Source organism: Vicugna pacos, chromosome 6 (assembly GCF_048564905.1).
Source record: "Vicugna pacos chromosome 6, VicPac4, whole genome shotgun sequence".
Lineage (NCBI taxonomy): Eukaryota > Metazoa > Chordata > Mammalia > Artiodactyla > Camelidae > Vicugna > Vicugna pacos.
The window spans coordinates 32,235,774-32,255,553 of record NC_132992.1 but is presented as its reverse complement, the minus strand read 5'-3'; the positions used below and the strand labels follow the sequence as shown (position 1 = coordinate 32,255,553).

The window sequence follows — 19,780 nt, the reverse complement described above, 5'->3', positions numbered from 1 at the left end:
TATAGATTTGGGAAATGGTTACATCTATCATATGGTCAAGGATAACTGTAATCTTTTCTGATGTTCACAGTCTTTTAAACTTTAAAATTCTCCGAGAAAAATGCCTATCCATCTGTAAGTCATCAAACTGAACCAAAAGTGAGATTTTCCTTCCTTGTCTGTAACTTCTTTACTAAAATGGAGCATGTGTTTCTTAAAGAAGAGAATATTCTCTACAAATTGTCCCAAGAATGAAAATCCCCCCATTTTCTTACTACTTTTTGCTGAAATTACATGATTCCATCTAACTTTTATTCACAGTCACCATCCCAAGGTCAAATTGTTCATTTCCCCCGAGATGCAGTGACTCTCCTTCCCACTGGCCCCAGGGCAGAGCCCTGACTGCTCTCTCGTCGGAGGATTCTGAAAGTGCCAATGTTACAACTGGGGATAAAACTGTCTAACAGGTTTCTTAAGGATAGAGAATCCAGGAGCTTAAAAGTGTCCTTGATTGAAATAATTCACTCTTTGGAACCAGGATTAGGAAATTAGAAAAACAGGCACATTGGGTTTTTCTGTCTTAGAGTTTAAGATTCCCAGTAGTAGGAAGTATCCACCCCAAGCCCAGGTCACTAGACATGAAAGAAAAAACTATACAAGGAGGCAGAGCAAGTCATGGGAATGGTAAAGGTAAATGACGACAGAGAGTTTCACCCCATTTGACTGGATCACGGACAACACCTAGTGTATGGAGAGTATCTACTGTACAAACGCCACGTCCTTTGTGCCCCACACATGAGGATGGAAAGGAAACGTATTAGGGCTCAAAGAGAACTAAGTTAGCTGTGATTTTGTTTCAGCCTGTTCCACTGCCTCCCGCTCCATCCACTACCATCCTTAGCTTTACAGGGCTCCTATCTCTAGCCACAGGAAGTAAATATTTAAGGCTGAAATTCTAAGATAAAAGCTCTAGAAATGAAAGCAGAAAAGCAACAGTCCAGCGGGGGATGTCATCACCTGCTGAAATCTAGAAGAATCGGCATACGCCAATAGGCAAGACTTCCAAGTCCACAAGAAAATGAATTATACACCTTCCTGCAGACTCAGGTAATAAAAAATGACTGTCAATGCCAGTAAGAGGGAGACCATCTAAATTGCAAACCTGGAAATAGTGGCATATGAGGAAGATCTGTACCAACAGGAAGGGGAATGATGGCGCATGCAAACAGAAGGCATGTTCTCATGGTGATGAGACATGGCCAAATGCAAGAGTAACTGATCCATAATTATCTAGCAGCATCCAAAGGGCAGACGCTCCGTATCTGTTGATGGTATGTATCAATTAATTCATTCTTCTTCGATCCACAGATATTTAATGTGCAACCACTCTGTGCCATGGACTGTGTAATATGCAATGCAAACCTGCTTCCTGGCCCTGTGGAGCTCACAGTTATAGGCACAACAGGAATTTTTAAGTCTATACTTCAGTATTGATATCAGTGTAGGTATGAGAAAACATACTAATTGCAAAAAACATTAATTGCTACAGTCCCTTTTGTCTTGGATTTTGGAGAGAGATTTCAATACATGAGAACACATGAAGACAGACCACAAACAGACATGTTTGGAGATGCTTGCAAAACATACACAAAGCCCTTTTTTTTGTTGTTGTTTTCCTTAGCCTATTATCCATAATGACGATACTTGAGAAAACTGATGATTCACTGAGGAGTCAGAGAGAATAGGAGTGAAGCTGCCATCGTGTGTCTTTTTCAATCTTCCTCAAGCTAAGTTAGGGAAGATTCAAAAGATTGGCTCAAAGAGTTTGAAACGAGTCCCTGGAGTCCCAAGAACCATTAAGACAGATACGTAAATAAACTGTGATATATTCACGCAACAATGAGAATAAACCAACTAAACTGCACAAAACATGTATGAATCTTAGAAACATAATACTGAGAAGAGCATATCAAAAAAAAATCCCAACTATATTATCCTATTTGTACAGTGTTCAAAAATGGACAAAGCCAGTCTATCCATGGGATGTGGTTTCCCTGGAAGGATGGCAGTGACCAGGAGGAGACACACGGGGGCTTCCCGAGAGCAAGGCTACAAACAAGACAGAGCTGCAGAGTCAGTCTGCCTCTGGGAGGTCCTAAATCTTCCAACGAAGCTTCCTAAAGCCTCTTTTTCAACAGCAGCACAGACAAGGGCGCAGCAGGGCAAAGGTCAACTGCAGCAGCACAGGCTGCAGCAGGAAGCCATTTAGGCTTGTGATCGTTCAGGTTTTATACCTTTGCTGATCGCATCCCTAGAGACCCTGCATTAGTTACTTTCCATTTCCAACCAGGTATAACCCATGTCCATAAATTCTGGGGGTTTTTTAATTTTTAGTTTTTATTGAAGTATAGTCAGTTTACAATGTTGTGTCAATTTTTGGTGTACCGCATAATGCTTCAGTCATTCATGTACCTACATATATTCCTTTTCATATTCTTTGTCACTATAGGTTACTACAAGATGTGGAATACAGTTCCCCCAAATCCTGGTTTATTTGCAATGAATAATCTAGAAATACCCTGGGTGCCCTGCTAAGGTCATTCTGGATAAGAACTTAGTACAGAATAACCCCGAAAAATTCCTCTTTATCTTTCAAGTATAAATGTGATTACTATGTCCATAAAGAGGTCAGCTCAGGTGACCTCAAAGGAGGCACAAAGCAAGTTATGGGCACACAATGCTCTCCTTCCCAATGGCATTTATTTACTTATAGGCAAAATATTGTAAAGATGATGTTAGAAGAATTAGAGATATGAGATGATCGAGAAAATGTAAGATAGCTGTTGTGGTGAGATATGTCAGTGATGAAGGAAACAGGATGTGATTTGGGGGATGTTAGGGATCAAGTAGCGATTAGGGACCATGACTTCACACTGCCGCCAGTTTGCGTTGCTAGGCCGTCTTCTCCAAAACGCCTTAGAAGCATCTTCGTGCTTCAGAAGTAGAAATAGATTGAAGTAAACATTAAACAAGATGGATAATTGATTATTTTAGCTCTGGTGTTTTTAATTTTTTTGCTAAATGTTGGGAATCCTCTTTTGAGTCTGTCTCACCAATACAGTTTCCTGCGCCACATTCGAGGACACATTTTTCTTGTTTCAATTCTTTGATCTACATCCTTGTAAACTGCTTAGATCCATTTTCTTCATGAAAAGTTGTCTCTGGAAGCCTCGAGCTACGTTCTTCCAATACATGTGATTTACAAAACTTAATTGTTTAACTACTTAATTTCCTGATGACGTGGCTACCTAATTCTGTTGTTTTTCTCTCTCTCTCACTCTCGCACACACACACACTCATGCTTTCTTTTCTGGAAAATTGTCCTGTATTGGGATCATTGTTATTTGCACAGTAGGGGCAGAAAATCCTTATACAAGGAGGACTGTCTTCCTTTCTGGAATTCCAGATGGAGACAAATCCACTAGGGTAACTCCCACCTAATATTATCAAACAGCAGCACAGAGACATTGCTGTTTTAGATGTTATGTGACAGCTATTCTGCACATATTTGGTGCAAGATTGTCTGAAACTGAGGCCATCTGGAGTCATTAGAAGCTAAAGTGGAAGTAAAAGCCTTCCTATAAGAAAATATGCATAAGTATTTCTGCAGTGAACCTGAGAGTCTAACAGTTCAGGTGTATATTTGGCCAAATAGTACTGAATCTAAAAATATGTCATCACCATAAAAAAGTTTAAAAAATACTTTGCCAAATGATCTACTTCAAGATAAAGAAGTGAAGCTAAAGATGCTTTAGATGAATGACACTATGTATCAGAGAGAGATTCCCTGAGCTACACAGATCGCATTTCCCTTAGCGTGAATTTTCCACTTCTAACCCATCTTCCCCCAATGGCACAGCCTCTGCCCTTTTCTGTCCACAGTGCGATTCTCAACCAGGTGTTCACAGCTGGGAGATCACGTTGAGACCTGAGGTTTCCGTGGGGCTCCCACAGGCACCCACATTGCTGCGGTCGCTCAGAGCACAGAAATACACTGCTGAGTCCCCGAGATGCAAGGTTGTGATGGTGAGGCTGATGGAACCGGCCGATTTCTGGAAGTTCAAAAAATATCGACCCTCTGTTGTATTTCGCTTATTGTAAGACTCCTGATGAATGAGGAAAAGCATTTCCCCACTAGGTGTTTGTTTGTACCAGAATAAATAATAACTGTAAGCTTTAGCTTCATATATACAGTCCAAGGTGGCCGCCTCCTTCTCCAGCCTAGAAATTGCTGGCTGGTCTTGAGTTACCTTCTGGGCTTTGACAGATCCTGGAGGGGAAAAAAATTTATATATACATATACATGTATTGCATGCATACATATATATATAGAGAGAGAGACAGAGAGAGAGACTACAGGGTGCAATATTTGAAAGCAAGATTTTTCTAGCACAAACTTACTATTGATTGCTGTTAGACGTGTGCAGCTGGACAAATGTCAACCAGGAAAGTTGCTTTGATAACATTAAGCACAAAGACAAAGGGAAAAATATACATATATATATATACAGAGAGAGGGAGAATTCGGTTGATTCTCCTGGTGGTACCCAGCAGACTGTACGGAGCAGATGTAGGACTAAGAGTTCTGAATCCACCACCAATCCCACTACTCAGCTCCCCTAGACCCCACCAGAAACAGTGAGCTGCCCTGCGCCCGGCGTGGGAGCTGAGAGGAGCCTGAGACCGCCCGCGGCCAGCCTTACCAGCCTCACCAGCCTCACCAGCCTCACCAGCCTCACCAGCCTTACCAGCCTCACCAGCCTTACCAGCCTCACCAGCCTCACCAGCCTCACCAGCCTCACCAGCCTCACCAGCCTTACCAAGCCAGACGGACGCTATGACGACTCTCAGCAGCCCAGGGAACCGCATGTCGGAAGCTCTGCCTCTGAGGGAAATGGGCTGTGTTCTCTCCCAGATTCAGGTCTAAGTGCCTGGCCTGTGTCTGACAGGGCACGTGCCCGGTCACTGAGCTGTGAGATGCTGTGCACCGGAACAGGAAATGAAAATTGCTGATCTCCGGTTGCCTGTGTCATGGCATAGCGTGTTGACACGGTTGATTATTCTAACCTACCTGTTTAGACTTATTGTAATTAGACTGACAACAGATATGTCAGAGCTGCAATCTACCTTTTGCCATATGCAGCCAGGGGATCTAAGGTGGACTTAAAGTTACATGACACATACAATTTATTATGATTATGGCGACTTTTGAGAACAAATGGCCACCCAGGATTCTGTATGCTTTTTTTTTTTTAATCTGCAGCCAAAATCTACTATGATTTAAGCTCACAGATTTATTATCTTCCAGGCAGTAAGATAAAACTGTTCACTATCAATCATCGTAACTTTTCTTCCTACATTCCAAGGCACTGGTTTCTGGGGAGACTTACACTGGATAAAAAGGTCTGTGTCTGCTTAATACTATCAAAGCAACTTTGCTGATTGACAACATTTGTCTGGCTGCACATGTCTGACAGCAGTCAGCAGTAAGTCTGTGCTAGAAAAATCTTGGTTTCAGCTATTGCACCCTATAGTCAAAATGAGTATAATGTCGCCAGACCCTGCATTCTTACTCCCTTATATCAAAAGTGTAGCCATTAGAAAATTGCAAATGCCTCTTCAGCCCACTGCGGCAGCTCTGGCGCAAAGGCGCTCACTGAGAGCAGCAGCTCAACAGCTGTAGGTCTCAGCCGCATGGACGTGGGTGTCTGACGTGCCTGGCAGCCATGTGCTGATTTCCGATTGTGATTCAGCTGATGCACCTTTTAATCATCTGTTTCTTTTTGCTTCCATAGGTTAATATATGAAGGATTTCTAACATCCATGTTACATTCTGAGAAAACAATTTATTTAAATTCAATCTGGAGGCTTTTCAGCTGAGCACACGCACTTCTGGGTATCAGAGCTTAGGTCCCCTCTAACGCTGACTTCCAACCTATCCAATCTGAGAGCAATCCCCCACCTCCTAGGTTTCTAGGACTTAGAACTGAGCTTCGTTCATTTTCCTGAAAACCTCTAAATAAACACAAAACTACCCATGGGGAGAATATACCTCTTCCTCCCAAGGCCACTCACTGCCGCCCACCTGCGCCTTGGGTTTGTGCTCAGCTCCCCCTGCAGCCCCTCTCACTGTGTCGCTCAGAGCACAGTAGTACACGGCCGAGTCTGACGTCTGCACGGATGGTTTCTGCAGGTGGAAGGTCCTGTTACTTTTAACAAGAGTGGCCTGAAAACCCTGATGCTCAGGCCTTGGGTTTCCAGTTGAGCCCTTCAGGAGGAGCTGAGGAGCTCTGTTGACGTACTGCACATACCAGAAAAGGTAGGGATTTGAATCAGCAGTCTGATAGATGCAGTTCAGGAACATAGACGCCTCCTCTGGGAGAGTGACTGGGACTTCAGTCTGGGTCACTGAGTCTCCACTGGTTCCCCCTAAAAGAGAATCACTTTGTTATGTTAGAAATGCACAGGAGGAGGGTTTCCTGCCAGAGAGGAAAACTAAAAGCAAGCATTAACGTTTAGGATGAAATGTTACTTACTGAATAGTAAGAAGATGAGAAGAACAGGGTGAGGGGCAGAAAGCATGTTGGCAGAAGAAAATGATCCTTGCTCCCCGGAATACAGCAAATCTAATAGCTCTAGTCTCCAGCTGGATGCCACAGAAACTCCTCACTCAGGAACCAAGAGCCCCTCTCTGCACAGCAAGTCATCTGTCTTGTGGCCGCAGAGGCAGGCAAGTCAAACCAGCGCCTGAAGGCAAACATGAACCACGTCTGACGGAAGCCCGCCCTCTGGTGGCCCTTCGACAAACTGCACCACAGCCAGGTCTGACCTCCTCCTCCTCATAATAGCTGGAGAGATGATAAAGGGGGATGAGACAGGACTCAGAGCTAAGAACCCTAAACACAAGTATGCTTGGAGAAATATTCAGTTATTACTTCCAACATTTAGGTGTGGTACAGGTATCTGTAGCTTCCCCAGCAATCCCCGACACAACTTCAAGTGGAATAGCCTGGGGACTCTTCCTTGCATGTGTCTCCGTGGATCCCATGGGTCAGAGAAGGGTCCCTGTGCCTAGAAACTCCTCTCTCCTCTGTTCTCGTCCTTCACCTGAATTAACTCTGTTCATCCCCGAAGACTCAATCCACGTGTCATGGAGGAAACACGACCTCCTGCAGTTCTCAAGTAACCCGTGGTTGGATGATCAGGATCTTCCCTCCATCATCATGGACTGATGACATATTTGTACAATACAATGAAGATTTATTACTAAGAATTTTTTGTCACTGATAAAGACAGAGTTCACCTTCCAACAAGAGAACAGGACAAAATCAATGAAACCATTTTTGGACATTGAACTTCAGAGAAAAGCAAAGAAAAGGAGGAAAACAGACGAGGTGAGCCCTGTTATCACACACTTTGCTTTGCAGAGGCAGGTTCTAGGTGCCAGCACAGGAGGGAGTCACCAAAAAGAGCCGAGCTGAAGCACTGCTGGATTGAGACAGATAGAGTTGGGGATCCTGAAGCACCTGGAATGTGTGGACCAGAGGACCAGGGAGGAGGGGTGTATACAGAGAGAGAGATAAGGGAGGGGGGTCACTTTGAATCCTGGGCTGAGTGCTGATCTGCAGCACAAGAGAGGACCCTCACTGAGCCCAGTAAACCTCCCTGACGGGGGCTCCTCAGGGCTCCTGGACCACACTTGGGTGACAGCAGGCTTACACGTTCAGCCTTAGGAGGGACAGGTGCCTTGCTTACGTAACTTGGTTCATGAAACATCATCTTTTGCTTCTTGTCACATCCTTGTTTTAATCCGACTGTTTTCTTTTAGAAAGTCAGCTTTAGGTGCTTAATAGTATGAGCCAGGCTCTCTCACTGCAGAGGCCTGTGTGTGCCATGGCTCTGCCTCCCGCTTATTTGGCTCATTAGGGAGTTCAGGAACCTCAGTGGAAAGCACTGTTTGCTCAGTGTCAGTGAGCTTATTTTTCTAGTTTCCTGTGTAATTAACTGTGCTGGTGAAATAAAAAACCAGCAGAAGATTTCATAGTTATTTTTCATAGCTTATTTCTCTACGATTGGATTTACTTTATGCAAACCATGATTATATGATAGTAAGAAGTCCAAACACTGCTCCCTGCTCGCAGAAGCCATTTTAAGGCACGGGGACACTGCTGGGGCAGAGAGCGTGATGCTCCCCTGCAGAGGCTCCCAGGACAGTGCTGTCAATCCAGTAACATCGGCTGTGACTAAGTCAGTTGAACACAAGAATCATATTCTTCAAAGGATAGATGTTCACCTACAAAGATTTCCTCACCAGGCAAGAAGAACTGTATTTTAGCTCTTACTCAGATTAGGGTCTTGAGCAGAGTTATCAGGCTCACAAGCCTCCCCGGCTCAGCAGATTGCCCAGCTGCTCTCACGCTGCTGTGCAAGCTCAGGGATCCCTAAGCGCGAGCGTTCGTTCTGGAAACGTAGAGTTACCCACGGGGTGCGATGCTCTGTCAGTGACACATAAAGCAGGGCAGGACACGAGGCCTATCTCAAACTGCCTTCAGCTGAGTGAGGAGCCGGAGAGTGAAACAAGTCCTCGCTCCTGTCCGCGCTGCCCCTCGTCAGGGCCCGGGCCTGCGGACTGAGGGACCAGACGGGGAACAGAGAACGGATGCATTTATCACCAGGCGAATAAAACCTGCTCTCGCGCATTACTTATTTCCAGTGTTCAGATTTACTGTGGGCCTTCCAACTCCCTCTTCTTTCCTTGGGTCTGTTTAGTAAGGTGTTTAACCCTTAGTGCTCAGTGTCCGAAACCAAGCATGTGAGAGCCCAGAATGTGAGCTGAGAAGGGGGCGTCTTCTCTCAGGCTGGGCGTCAGACACACGGCTCGGTAGGTGAGGATGGTGAACACGTTCTCCACGATTATTAAAACTATTAAACTATTCTAAGCATTAAAATCTGCATTTTAATCGTTGTGCCTCTCAATTATGAAATGACAATGATTCAGTGTCTCAGCTACTTCCCCTACAACCAGCAGGAAAACAGATGTCTCCTCTCACTGCTGTGCCCCGCGCTGTGCTCCCAGGAAGTACGATCCCGACAGGTGAAGACAGGAGATGGGCTGCAGAGATGGAGAGAGGACACTCTGCGTGGGCAGGACGTGAGCAGAGACGCGGATCAGTCATGAAGGAGGCACCACATCCTTGCTAATGAGAAGAGGAGTGTTGAGATGCCTCCTGGTTTGAAGATATGTGACACTTTTTCCTAATTTTTTTGAGCCGGTGAAGAAGCTTACCCCAGTCCCAAGACAGATGGCATTAAAACTGGATACAGCATGAGAATCTCCTCTTCTCCAATAATCACTTCACCTCAGGGAGAATTAATTCCTCAGTCAGTCATAGTTCAGATATATTGAAAAAATGTTTGCAAACTTCAAATAAGAGGAGAGAGTATCCTCCGTAACCTAGAGAGGTTTAGCAATTCAAAACTTATCTGTTAGTGGTATGTCTGTTCAGGGGGAAAAAGCCATTCCTTCGTCAGCTTTTACCTTGACAAGTGGAATTTTGCTGAATGTTTATTTCAACAGTGTGCAAGGCTGAAACCAAATCAGTTTGAAGGCTGCTTGAATACTGATCAAGTCTTAGAGCATTTCTTCTTTGGTCTGTCAGCAAATGTGGAATGCACAGCTTAAATTATCTAGTCAAGGGAATTTTCGTGGCCCTGCCTGGGCCCTGAGAAGAGCATTTTATGTTGAACATCAGTCACCTGCTCTTCTCTGGGGCTGGGGCTTGTCTGGGCAGGGGCTCTGTGAATGGGGACATTGACCTCAGGGCATCTGGACCTGTGGGGACACCGTCAAGCAATGTCCAGCTGTCTCTGTCTCTTCAGTGAACCTTGGTTCTCTTCTTGAAAAACACATCAAAGATTACATTATGTTATAAAAACAGGACATGACTGAAAATCTGATGTAGGTCCTGGAACGACTCTGCCTTTTACGCTAATAATACTATCATGCACTGAGCCCCTTTTGTGTCAGATGCCACCCCATGTACCTGTGCTAAAATTTTATTTTATTTATATAAAACACATGTGTGTGTTTACATACAATTTAATTTTACAATAACTTTAAATATGTAGAGATGTAAATGATTTTCTTTAGTTCTTACCCCCATGAGGTCAGTTTATTATGACCATTTTATACACCAAGAAACTAAGGCACAGATCAGTTAAAGAATGCTTCAAAAGTCACGCTGCAGTGGACATGACGGGATTGGAATCTAGGTAATGTCAACGTTCATTTTATTAAATGTGATTTCAAGTATATATGAAAGTGTGCAGGACAGAACAGTGAAGCCCCAGGGACCTATGGCTCAGTGGCATCTGTTATGAATTCAAGACCAACCTTGTATCATGCACCCCACACAACATTTACTCATGCTGAAGTTTTTAACTCCCAAGAATCATAATGCTTTGTGTTTGGTTATTTTAGGGAATATTTCTAAGTTTTCATTTTTTGGAAAAAAAAACAGCTCTCAGCACACTTAAAATTAACAATAATTCCTTAATATTGTCCAGTATCCAACACGTATTCAAATGTCAATTTCTTGAGTTTGATTAAATCACCCCCACCGAAGGGCCACATACTGTGAATGACTGATAAGCTACTGAAGCCTCCTCCTGTCTACGGGCTCCTCATTCCCATTTATTCCTTGCCCTTATTGTTGAAAAATATCAGGTTTGTCCTGTAGAGTTTTCCACACTATGGACGTGGTTCGTTGTATATTTCTGAGGCGTTCACTGTGTCCCCGTCCTCTGTGCCTCCTGTAATTGGCGGCTGCGTCTAGCGAGCAGTGCCTTCCTCCATCGGGTAAACCAGAGACAAAGCTGGTCCCACTTCTTGAGGAAGTTGTTTGATTGAGTCACGATTTTGAGTCCAGCTCATCTGTCTCTCTCTGCTTGGAAATGCCGAGGATGACGGAGGTTACAGGAGAAAGATGGTGTGAATGGAGGGGCTTCCACCCCACCTCAGAGGAGGGCACAGATTTGACACTGCACTGTTCACTCCTGAGGACATCTGACTCTGATGGAAATCTTACCTTTTATTAAAGAAAAGGACTCTTTTATCATGAAATCAAGTGGCCTTGATTTTTAAGGATGACATTTCAGGGGCATTACGTTGCTGAACCTGAATCACATTGTCTGGAGAAGGTGGGGATGAGGGCAGACACAGCGGAGGATGTCAGCGGTGGACAGGATGCACACAGGGCAGAGAAAAGGCAGCTGACACGTGCAGTGAAGTGAAGCAGGATGGCGGTGGGCTGAGCTCATTTGTATCGCATGCGACGTGTACCTAATATCTACTTGCATTCCTTCTTTAAAAGAATACAGTTGTTTGTGTCCAGATTATAAATGTGTCATCTAAGTGATTCAGGAACCTGGAGAGCTCTTTGAGGGAGCAGTAGCTTTTTATTTATTTATCTCTATTTCTATTTTTAAGTTGTAGAACTTTGCTGTATTTGATTTAAGTTAAACTCCACCCGAGGATCGTGGAAGAACTTTGCAGCAGAGATACCATGCGCAAGAGCAGAAGCTCTGAATTGTGGGGTAAGAGGGTGACTAATTTGGGGGAGCCCCTAAAGAGGAAGAATCGTGAAGAAGCAGCAGGGCTGGAGCTGGTAGCCCCGGTCCGCTGCCGCACCCACAGGGGCTGGAAGAGCCCTCATCTGTCCTGCTGGTGGTGACAACTTCGTGTCCCCAGCCCCCTCCCCAGAGGCTCCCTTTGCTGCAGCTTCTGGGTATCTGCCTGTCCGTGTTTGATGGGCTGGCAGCCTGACTTGGATTGTCTGCAGTAAAACTCAGCAAGACACACAATCCTGCTCTGAGATGCATAAACAAGATCACACATGCGTCCATGAACAATGCACCCTGGGAAGTTTCATTGACAGGTTTTGAAATATTTCAGCATCTACCAACTGAACTGTCGATCTGAGTTAGTGACACATCACAGGAATCCTATGCCGTCTCTGGGAAAGACAGTGGGCTGAAAACAGGCATTTCTAGAAAAGATCATGTAGGTTTCTTTTTCCAGTTTTCCTCCCCAAGTTCCTCTCTGTAGAGCAATCCAAGCTTTCCAAGGTTCCTGGCTCTGAGCATCACAGCTGGCAGGACACTGAGGGTGCCTCCAGCACACAGATCACTGGAGAGAGAAAATAGCACCTCCTCCCAGGGCCCCCACAGCCAGACCCCACCTGCGCCCCTGGGTTTGTGCTCAGCTCCCCCTGCAGCCCCTCTCACTGTGTCTCCCAGAGCACAGTAGTACACGGCCGAGTCTGACGTCTGCACGGACGGTTTCTGCAGGTGGAAGGTCCTGCTACTCTTATCAAGAGTGGCCTGAAAACCTTGATGCTCGGGCCTCGGGTTTGCAGTTGAGCCCTTCAGGAGGAGCTGAGGAGCTCTGTTGACATACTGCACGTACCAGAAGAGGTAGGCATCTGGATAAGTGGTCTGGTAAGTGCAGTTCAGGATCAAAAGTGCCTCCTCTGGGAGAGTGACTGGGACTTCAGTCTGGGTCACTGAGTCTCCGCTGGTTCCTCCTAAAAGAGAATCACCTTGTTACGTTAGAAATGCATCGGAGGAGGGTTTTCTGCCAGAGAAGTAAACTAAAAGTTAACTATGATTATAAGAATATGAAAAATCATTAACATTTACAGTAAAATGTTACTTACTGTATAATAAGAAGATCAGAAGAATTGGGTGAGTGGCAGAATGCATGTTGGCAGAGGAAAATTGTCCTTGCTCCCCGGAATACAGCAAATCTAACAGCTCTAGTCTCCAACTGGATGTTATAGAAACTCCACACTCAGAAACCGAGAGCCCCTTTCTGCACAGCAAGTCATGTCTCTTGTGGCCACAGAGGCAGGCAAGTCAAACCAGCGCCTGAAGGCAAACACGAACCACGGCTGGAGGAAGCCCGCCCTCTGGTGGCCCTCCGACAAACTGCACCACAGCCAGGTCTGACCTCCTCCTGATAACAGCTGGAGAGATGATAAAGGGGAATGAGACAGGAGCCTGAGAAGAGAGCCGTAAACACAAGCATGCTTGGGGCACAGTCAATTATTACTTCCAACATTTTCTTCACGGTGCACGTATCTATAGCTTCTCAAATAATCTCAGGCACAACTTCAAGTGGAATAGTCGGGTCTCTTCCTTGCATATTTCTCCACGGGTCCCCATGGTCAGGGAAGGCTCCCTCTGCCTAGAAAGTCCTCGCTACTCTGTTCTCATCCTTTACCTGAATTAGCTCTATTCATTCCCCAGGTCTCAATCAACATGTCGTGGAGGAAATGGGATCTACTGCAGTTCTCCAATAATCTCTGGTTAAATGATCAGGGTTTTGTCCCCCAACATCAAGGACTGATGCATTTGTAAGATACAATAAAAATAAATTATGCTGACTTACACTTCAATAACACAGAGCTGAGCTTCCAACAAGAAAACTGGACAAAATAAATGAAACCATTTTTGGACATTGGACTTCAGAGAAAAGCACAGAGATAAGGAAAACAGATGTCGTGACATTGCCCCGCTCTCTCCATGGAAGCAGTTCCTAGGCACCAGTGCAGGAGGGATTTACCAACCAGAGCCCAGCCGTCTCCCTGTGGGATTGACACAGAGTACAGCTGGGGGATCCTGAAGCACCTCGAATGTGTGGACCAGGGGACCAGGGAGGGGGGGTGTGTACAGAGAGAGAGATAATGGCAGGGGGGTCATTCTGAATCACTGGCTGAGTGCTGATCTGCAGCACAAGAGAGGACACTCACTGAGCGCAGTAAACCTCCCTGACGGGGGCTCCTCGGGGATCCCTGGACCACACTTGGGTGACAGCAGGCTTACACGTTCGGCCTTAGGAGGGACAGGTGACCTTACTTACGTAACTTGGTTCATGAAACACCACCTATTAACTTCTTGTCACATCCTTGTTTTAATCCAACTGGGTATTTTCTTTTAGAAAGTCAGGTTTAGGTGCTTAATAGTATTAGCCAGGCCCTCTCACTCCAGGGGCCTGTGTGTGCCATGGCTCTGTCTCCTATTTATTTGTTTTATTAGAGAATTCAGGAACCTCGAGGGAAAGCACTGGTTACTCATTGCCTGTCAGGATGTCTGTCTAGTTGCCAGTGTAATTATTTATGCTAGAGAAACAAAACCCTCAGAAGTTTTAACGGGGTCATTTTCATAGCCTGTTAATTCTCCAAGATGGCGTTTAGTTCATGCAAACTGTGATTGTATTACGGAAGTCCAAACACTGCTCCCTGCTCCCAGAAGCCATTTTAAGGCATGGGGACGCTGCTGGGGCGGAAGCTGTGACGCTGCCCTGCAGAGGCTCTCAGGGCAGTGCTGTCAATCCAGTAACAATGGCTGTGACTAAGTCAGTTGAACACAAGAATCATATTCTTCAAAGGATAGATATTCACCTACAATGATTTTCTCACCAGGTAAGAAGAACTTTATTTTAGCTCTTACTCAGATTAGGGTCCTGAGCAGAGTTATCAGGCTCACAAGCCTCCCCGGCTCAGCAGACCACCCAGCTGCTCTCACGCTGCTGTGCAAGCTCAGGAATCCCTAAGCGCACGCGTTCATTCTCGAAACGTGCAGTTACCCACGGGGTGTGATGCTCTGTCAGTGACACATAAAGCAAAACAAGGTGTGATTCTTATCTCAAATTCCTTTCAGTCACCCGAGGAGCAGGTAAATAAAACAAATTCTATTGCCTGCATGTACTTCCAGCAGTCAGGGCCCAAGCATGTGGAATGAGGTTCACGTTAGAAAAGGAGAACTGATGGATATCACTGGGCAAATAAAACCTCCTCAAATGTCTTCTTTCCGGTGTTTATGTTTCATGTTCTTCCATCTCCCTCTCCCCTTCTTAGGCCTTTTTATTAAGATGTTTAACCCCAAATGCTCAGGTGTCCAAAACCCAGTGTGTAGGAGTTCAGAAGGCAGCCTTTACTTTCAGACTGGGTGTAAAGACAATGCCTTCTTAGGTAAGGATGGAGACTATGTTCTTCAGAACTATTGTAACCTTTAAATTGCTGTAACTATTAAAATCTGCATTTTAACAGTTGTGCCTATAGATGATGAAATGACAATGATCCAGTGTCTCAGCTACATCTCCTACAGCCAGCAGGAAAACGGATGTCTCCTCTCACTGCTGTGGCCCACATTGTGCTTCCAGAAGGTATGGTCCCAAGAGGTGCAGACAAGAGTCGAGCCTGCAGAGATGCAGAGAGGATACTCCGCGATGGGCCGGACTTGAGCAGAGACACAGATCAGTGACCAAAAAGGCGCCACATCCTTGCTAATGAGAAGGGGAACGTTGAGATGCTTCCTGCTTCGAGAATGGGTGACACTTCCCCCTAGTCTCTTGGAGTAGGTGAAAAGCTCCCCCCACTCCAAGGCAGCTTGCATTTAACTGAATATGAAATGAGACTATTCTCTTCACCAATAATTATCTCATCCATGGGAAATTAATTCCTCAACCAGTCATATTTCAGATGGATCGAAAGTGCTTAGATACCCTTCAAACATGTTAGTAGCGTCTACTTGAGTGCAACATACACTCAGCACAGGGAAGGTACTGTTCTGTGTAGCTGGACCAGAGAGAAAAGGCGGAGGGAAGGGGCCAAGGATAAACTCATCAGCAAAATGGTTGTTGTTAACGAATGATTTCATATCATGCCTCTTGAGTCACAAAACTGCCAAGGGTGTGCCGTGTCATCAACGGTAGGGAAAAAATACGCTTACGTGTGTACACAAATTAGCTGTGGGTGTCGGTAAGCAAAACCAAATTGAGAAAATTCTACTCAGTGCCTAAATACAAGAATTCTTGTTAAAACTCCACATATGTAATTTTGAAATAGCCCCTCCTCTTCCAGACAGCATCTATTAATAATTGGTGGAAATTGGGGTAAGGAAAACCCTAAAAATATATAATTCTGGAACCAAAGAATTATTAAAAGCAAGAGAAATCCTATGAAAAATACCAGCATGTACACCAGAGACTGACACATTGTAACTGACTATACTTCAAAAAAAAAAAAAAAAAGAACCAAACTCAAGTTTCTGGGCTGGGAAACAGTCAGATTGCTAAGGAGCGCCAACCTTGGAATAACATCCGTTGCTAATACAAGGCATTGACCACTCAAGTGTCTAAGACAGGAATTTAGTACCATAACTTGAACAAAAAGTCCCCAAAGTTGAGGAAGTTAACTGAGCTAGATATTTACCTGGATTATCAAAATCAAACTAAAATATTTACTTTTTCAAGAAAAGATAAAATTTAAATTTCTCAGAAGCATAGAAGAAATAGTATCAGCAGACTTCAATCTCCACTGGTACCTTTTCTTTGTGTCATAGTCAGTAAACTCCGCTTCCTTCAGTGCTGGGGGGCCGGGTCTCACTGCTCTAGTTATCAGCCCATGAGAACACACATTTCCAGTAAGACCAGGTCCATAAAATTTTAAATGTTACTGCCGTTAGTAAATCAATATGTTTAAGGCAAAGGTGGAGACAGCCCTGCTTTCTTTTTATCCTCACTCTCAGCTTTGACTTGAAAACCCTACAAATTCTTGAAGCCACTAAAATCCATCCTGCTAACACAAAAGTTATGCCTTTTTAAATAGAAACGTGCCCCTAGTTTTGTTTTGGCACAAATTATTCACGTGCCTAGAATCTTCCACATAATATTGACATCACACCTGTATTGACTAATTGTGTAAGAAGAATTTGTTTTAATTAGCTATACTAGAGCAGAACAGAAAATGCTGAGTCCTGTGCTCTCAGTGAGCAGACATACTTGCCACATCAAGGTTTTGTTGTTGTTGTTGGTTTTTTTTTGTATTTGAAAAATATGGTCATTTCTCTCTTTTGTGCTGGTTTGGTATGGAGAAACTGGGGACTTTTTACATTTGGGTTCCCAGTGAACAAGAGTCCAAGTGGCCTCCTCCTTTTATAAACAGACAGCTGAACGTGTCCTTGGTCACTGAATCGGACCCACTTCAGGAGGCTCCCTGACATAAATGCAATGATAAAAATGATATGCAGGTTACACAGTCAGGGCCAGGGGCAGGGTCCAGGCTTTCTCATAGCCCAGATCCTCCAGTCCAGAATTGGGATCATTATTTAGTGTCTGTAAAGAGCTGCTCTGACGACAGGAAGATGGTGGACACGTGTCAGCACCGTGCAAGCAAGACACACCGCGTGCGCAGCGCTTGCTGCTGAGGCTGCTCTGACCCGCAGCGCCCTCGACAGAAGAAACAGCTTGTCAGGACGCTCTTCTCACTGAGCCGACTTAGGCAGCAGCATTTCGGGAGCAACCACGAGGGAAGGAGAAGTCAAGGGAAGAGAGAATAAAGATCTTAGTCACTGGAAATGGAGTGTCTGAAGGGGAAACTCAGCAAGACCCACAATCCTGCTCTGAGTGTACAAGCAAGAGACTAGCCTCCAGTTACACATTTGTGCATGAACAATGTGCCCTGGGAACTTCCATTAACAGGTTGTGAAATATTTCAGCAATAACAACTGAACTGTCATTGATCAGAGTTAGCGAAGCCTCCCCGGAGCTACGTGCCTTCCCTGGGAAAGAGGCTGGGCTGAAAACACGCTTTCCTGGAGAAGAGCTCTTAGGTCCCTGTTTCCACTGTTCTTCCCCCAGTTCCTCTCTGTGGAGCAATCCAAGCTTTCCAAGGTTCCTGGCTCTGAGCATCACAGCTGGCAGGACACTGAGGGTGCCTCCAGCACACAGATCACTGGAGAGAGAAAATAACAGCCCCTCCCAGGGCCGCCCACAGCCAGACCCCACCTGCGCCCCTGGGTTTGTGCTCAGCTCCCCCTGCAGCCCCTCTCACTGTGTCTCCCAGAGCACAGTAGTACACGGCCGAGTCTGACGTCTGCACGGACGGTTTCTGCAGGTGGAAGGTCCTGCTACTCTTATCAAGAGTGGCCTGAAAACCTTGATGCTCAGGCCTCGGGTTTGCAGTTGAGCCCTTCAGGAGGAGTTGAGGAGCTTTGTTGACGTACTGCACATACCAGAACAGGTAGACATCTGAATCAGTGGTCTGGTAAGTGCAGTTCAGCATCAAAAGCTCCTGCTCTGAGAGAGTGACTGGGACTTCAGTCTGGGTCACTGAGTCTCCACTGGTTCCCCCTAAAAGAGAATCACCTTGTTATGTTGGAAATGCACAGGAGGAGGGTTTTGAGGCAGACAAGAAAACTAAAAGTTAACTAGGATTATAGGAAAATAAAAAAAGTATTAGCACTCAGGGTAAGGCGTCACTTACTGTATAATAAGATCACAAGAAGTAGGTGAGAGGCACAAAGCATGTTTGAAGTGGAAAATGGTCCTTGCTCCCTGGAATACAGCAAATCTAATAGCTCTAGTCTCCAGCTGGATGTTACAGAAACTCCTCACTCAGGAACCAAGAGCCCCTCTCTGCACAGCAAGTCATGTGTCTTGTGGCCGCAGAGGCAGGCAAGTCAAACCAGCGCCTGAAGGCAAACATGAACCCCGTCTGACGGAAGCCCGCCCTCTGGTGGCCCTCCGACAAACTGCACCACAGCCAGGTCTGACCTCCTCCTCCTCATAATAGCTGGAGAGATGATAAAGGGGGATGAGACAGGACTCAGAGGTAAGAACCCTAAACACAAGTATGCTTGGAGAAATATTCAGTTATTACTTCCATCACAAGGTGTGGTACAGGTATCTGTAGCTTCCCCAGCAATCCCCGACACAGCTTCAAGGGGAATAGCCTGGGGACTCTTCCTTTCACGTGTCTCCGTGGATCCCATGAGAGTCCGTCTTACAAGGCGCAGTGTGTGCTTCACAGCAGGGACTATTACATGGCGTTTTCTCCCCCAATGACCAGAATTTGTGAGTCCAGCCATCAAGGAAGTGGCCCTGGGTGCGGGTCATCTCGCTATTGTTACCAGTAACCCACTAGCAGGATTTTCGTTTCCAGTGCTTGGAACTCCGAGCTGCGCTGGTCTGGAGGTCCTCTTCTCTACAGTGAGGAATGCTTTCACCAGGGGGCACAACAACGGCTTCATTCCGTTGGGAGATGAGACTGCCATGTCACCATTTGGGTTACGTATGTCTTGCAACTGAAAAAAAGAAAAAGAGGTTACACTACTGGCTGGAGTGACTGACAGCAATTACCAAGGAGGAACTGGGTTGCTGCTACATAACAGGGACAAAGAAGGTTATGTCTGGAACCCAGGAGGTCTTGTAAGGGAGCTCTTGGCACTTCCAGGCCTGGTCCTGAAGGTTAATGGAAATTACAACGACGAATAACAAGGCAAGATTATTGAGTACTCAGATCCTTTGGGGATGAAGATTTCAGTTGCACCACTAGGTATGTAACCCAAACCCCTGCGCTTATGGCTGAGGACAGGGAAATATAAAACACGTCATAAAAGAAGAAGCTATTTATGTCAATTGCAGCATCACGACCAAATCCAGAATCAAGGGACTCAGTAGCTTTCTGTGTTTTCCTTTTGCTCTTTATATGTGTGTGTTCCCTTGTATGTACTGCCATTTTCTTCTTCTTTTTCTCACCATAATTATTTTATATACACATTGTCAGAGATTACCTTTACAACTTAGTCTGTATATAACAGTATTTTCGGTGGAATTTCCTCTGAGTTTTAGAAATGATTAACACAACCAGTGACCCATAGTGACTGCTGGGACTACAGG

The 19,780-nt window shown here is 45.3% G+C and overlaps 1 protein-coding gene across 1 annotated transcript in view; it reads right to left on the bottom strand.

The window, feature by feature from the left end:
• LOC102526924 (T cell receptor alpha chain MC.7.G5-like) overlaps positions 1–12,948 on the bottom strand; it is a 403,550-nt gene extending 390,602 nt beyond the window's left edge. Inside the window, exons 1-2 of the mRNA XM_072962791.1 lie at positions 12,756–12,948; positions 12,325–12,623 (exon numbers count right to left, since the gene is read on the bottom strand). Of these exons, the coding sequence (XP_072818892.1) occupies positions 12,325–12,623; positions 12,756–12,801 (345 nt within the window). The 5' untranslated portion in view covers positions 12,802–12,948. The remainder of the gene's footprint in view (positions 1–12,324; positions 12,624–12,755) is intronic.
• Between the last annotated feature and the right edge of the window lie 6,832 nt (positions 12,949–19,780).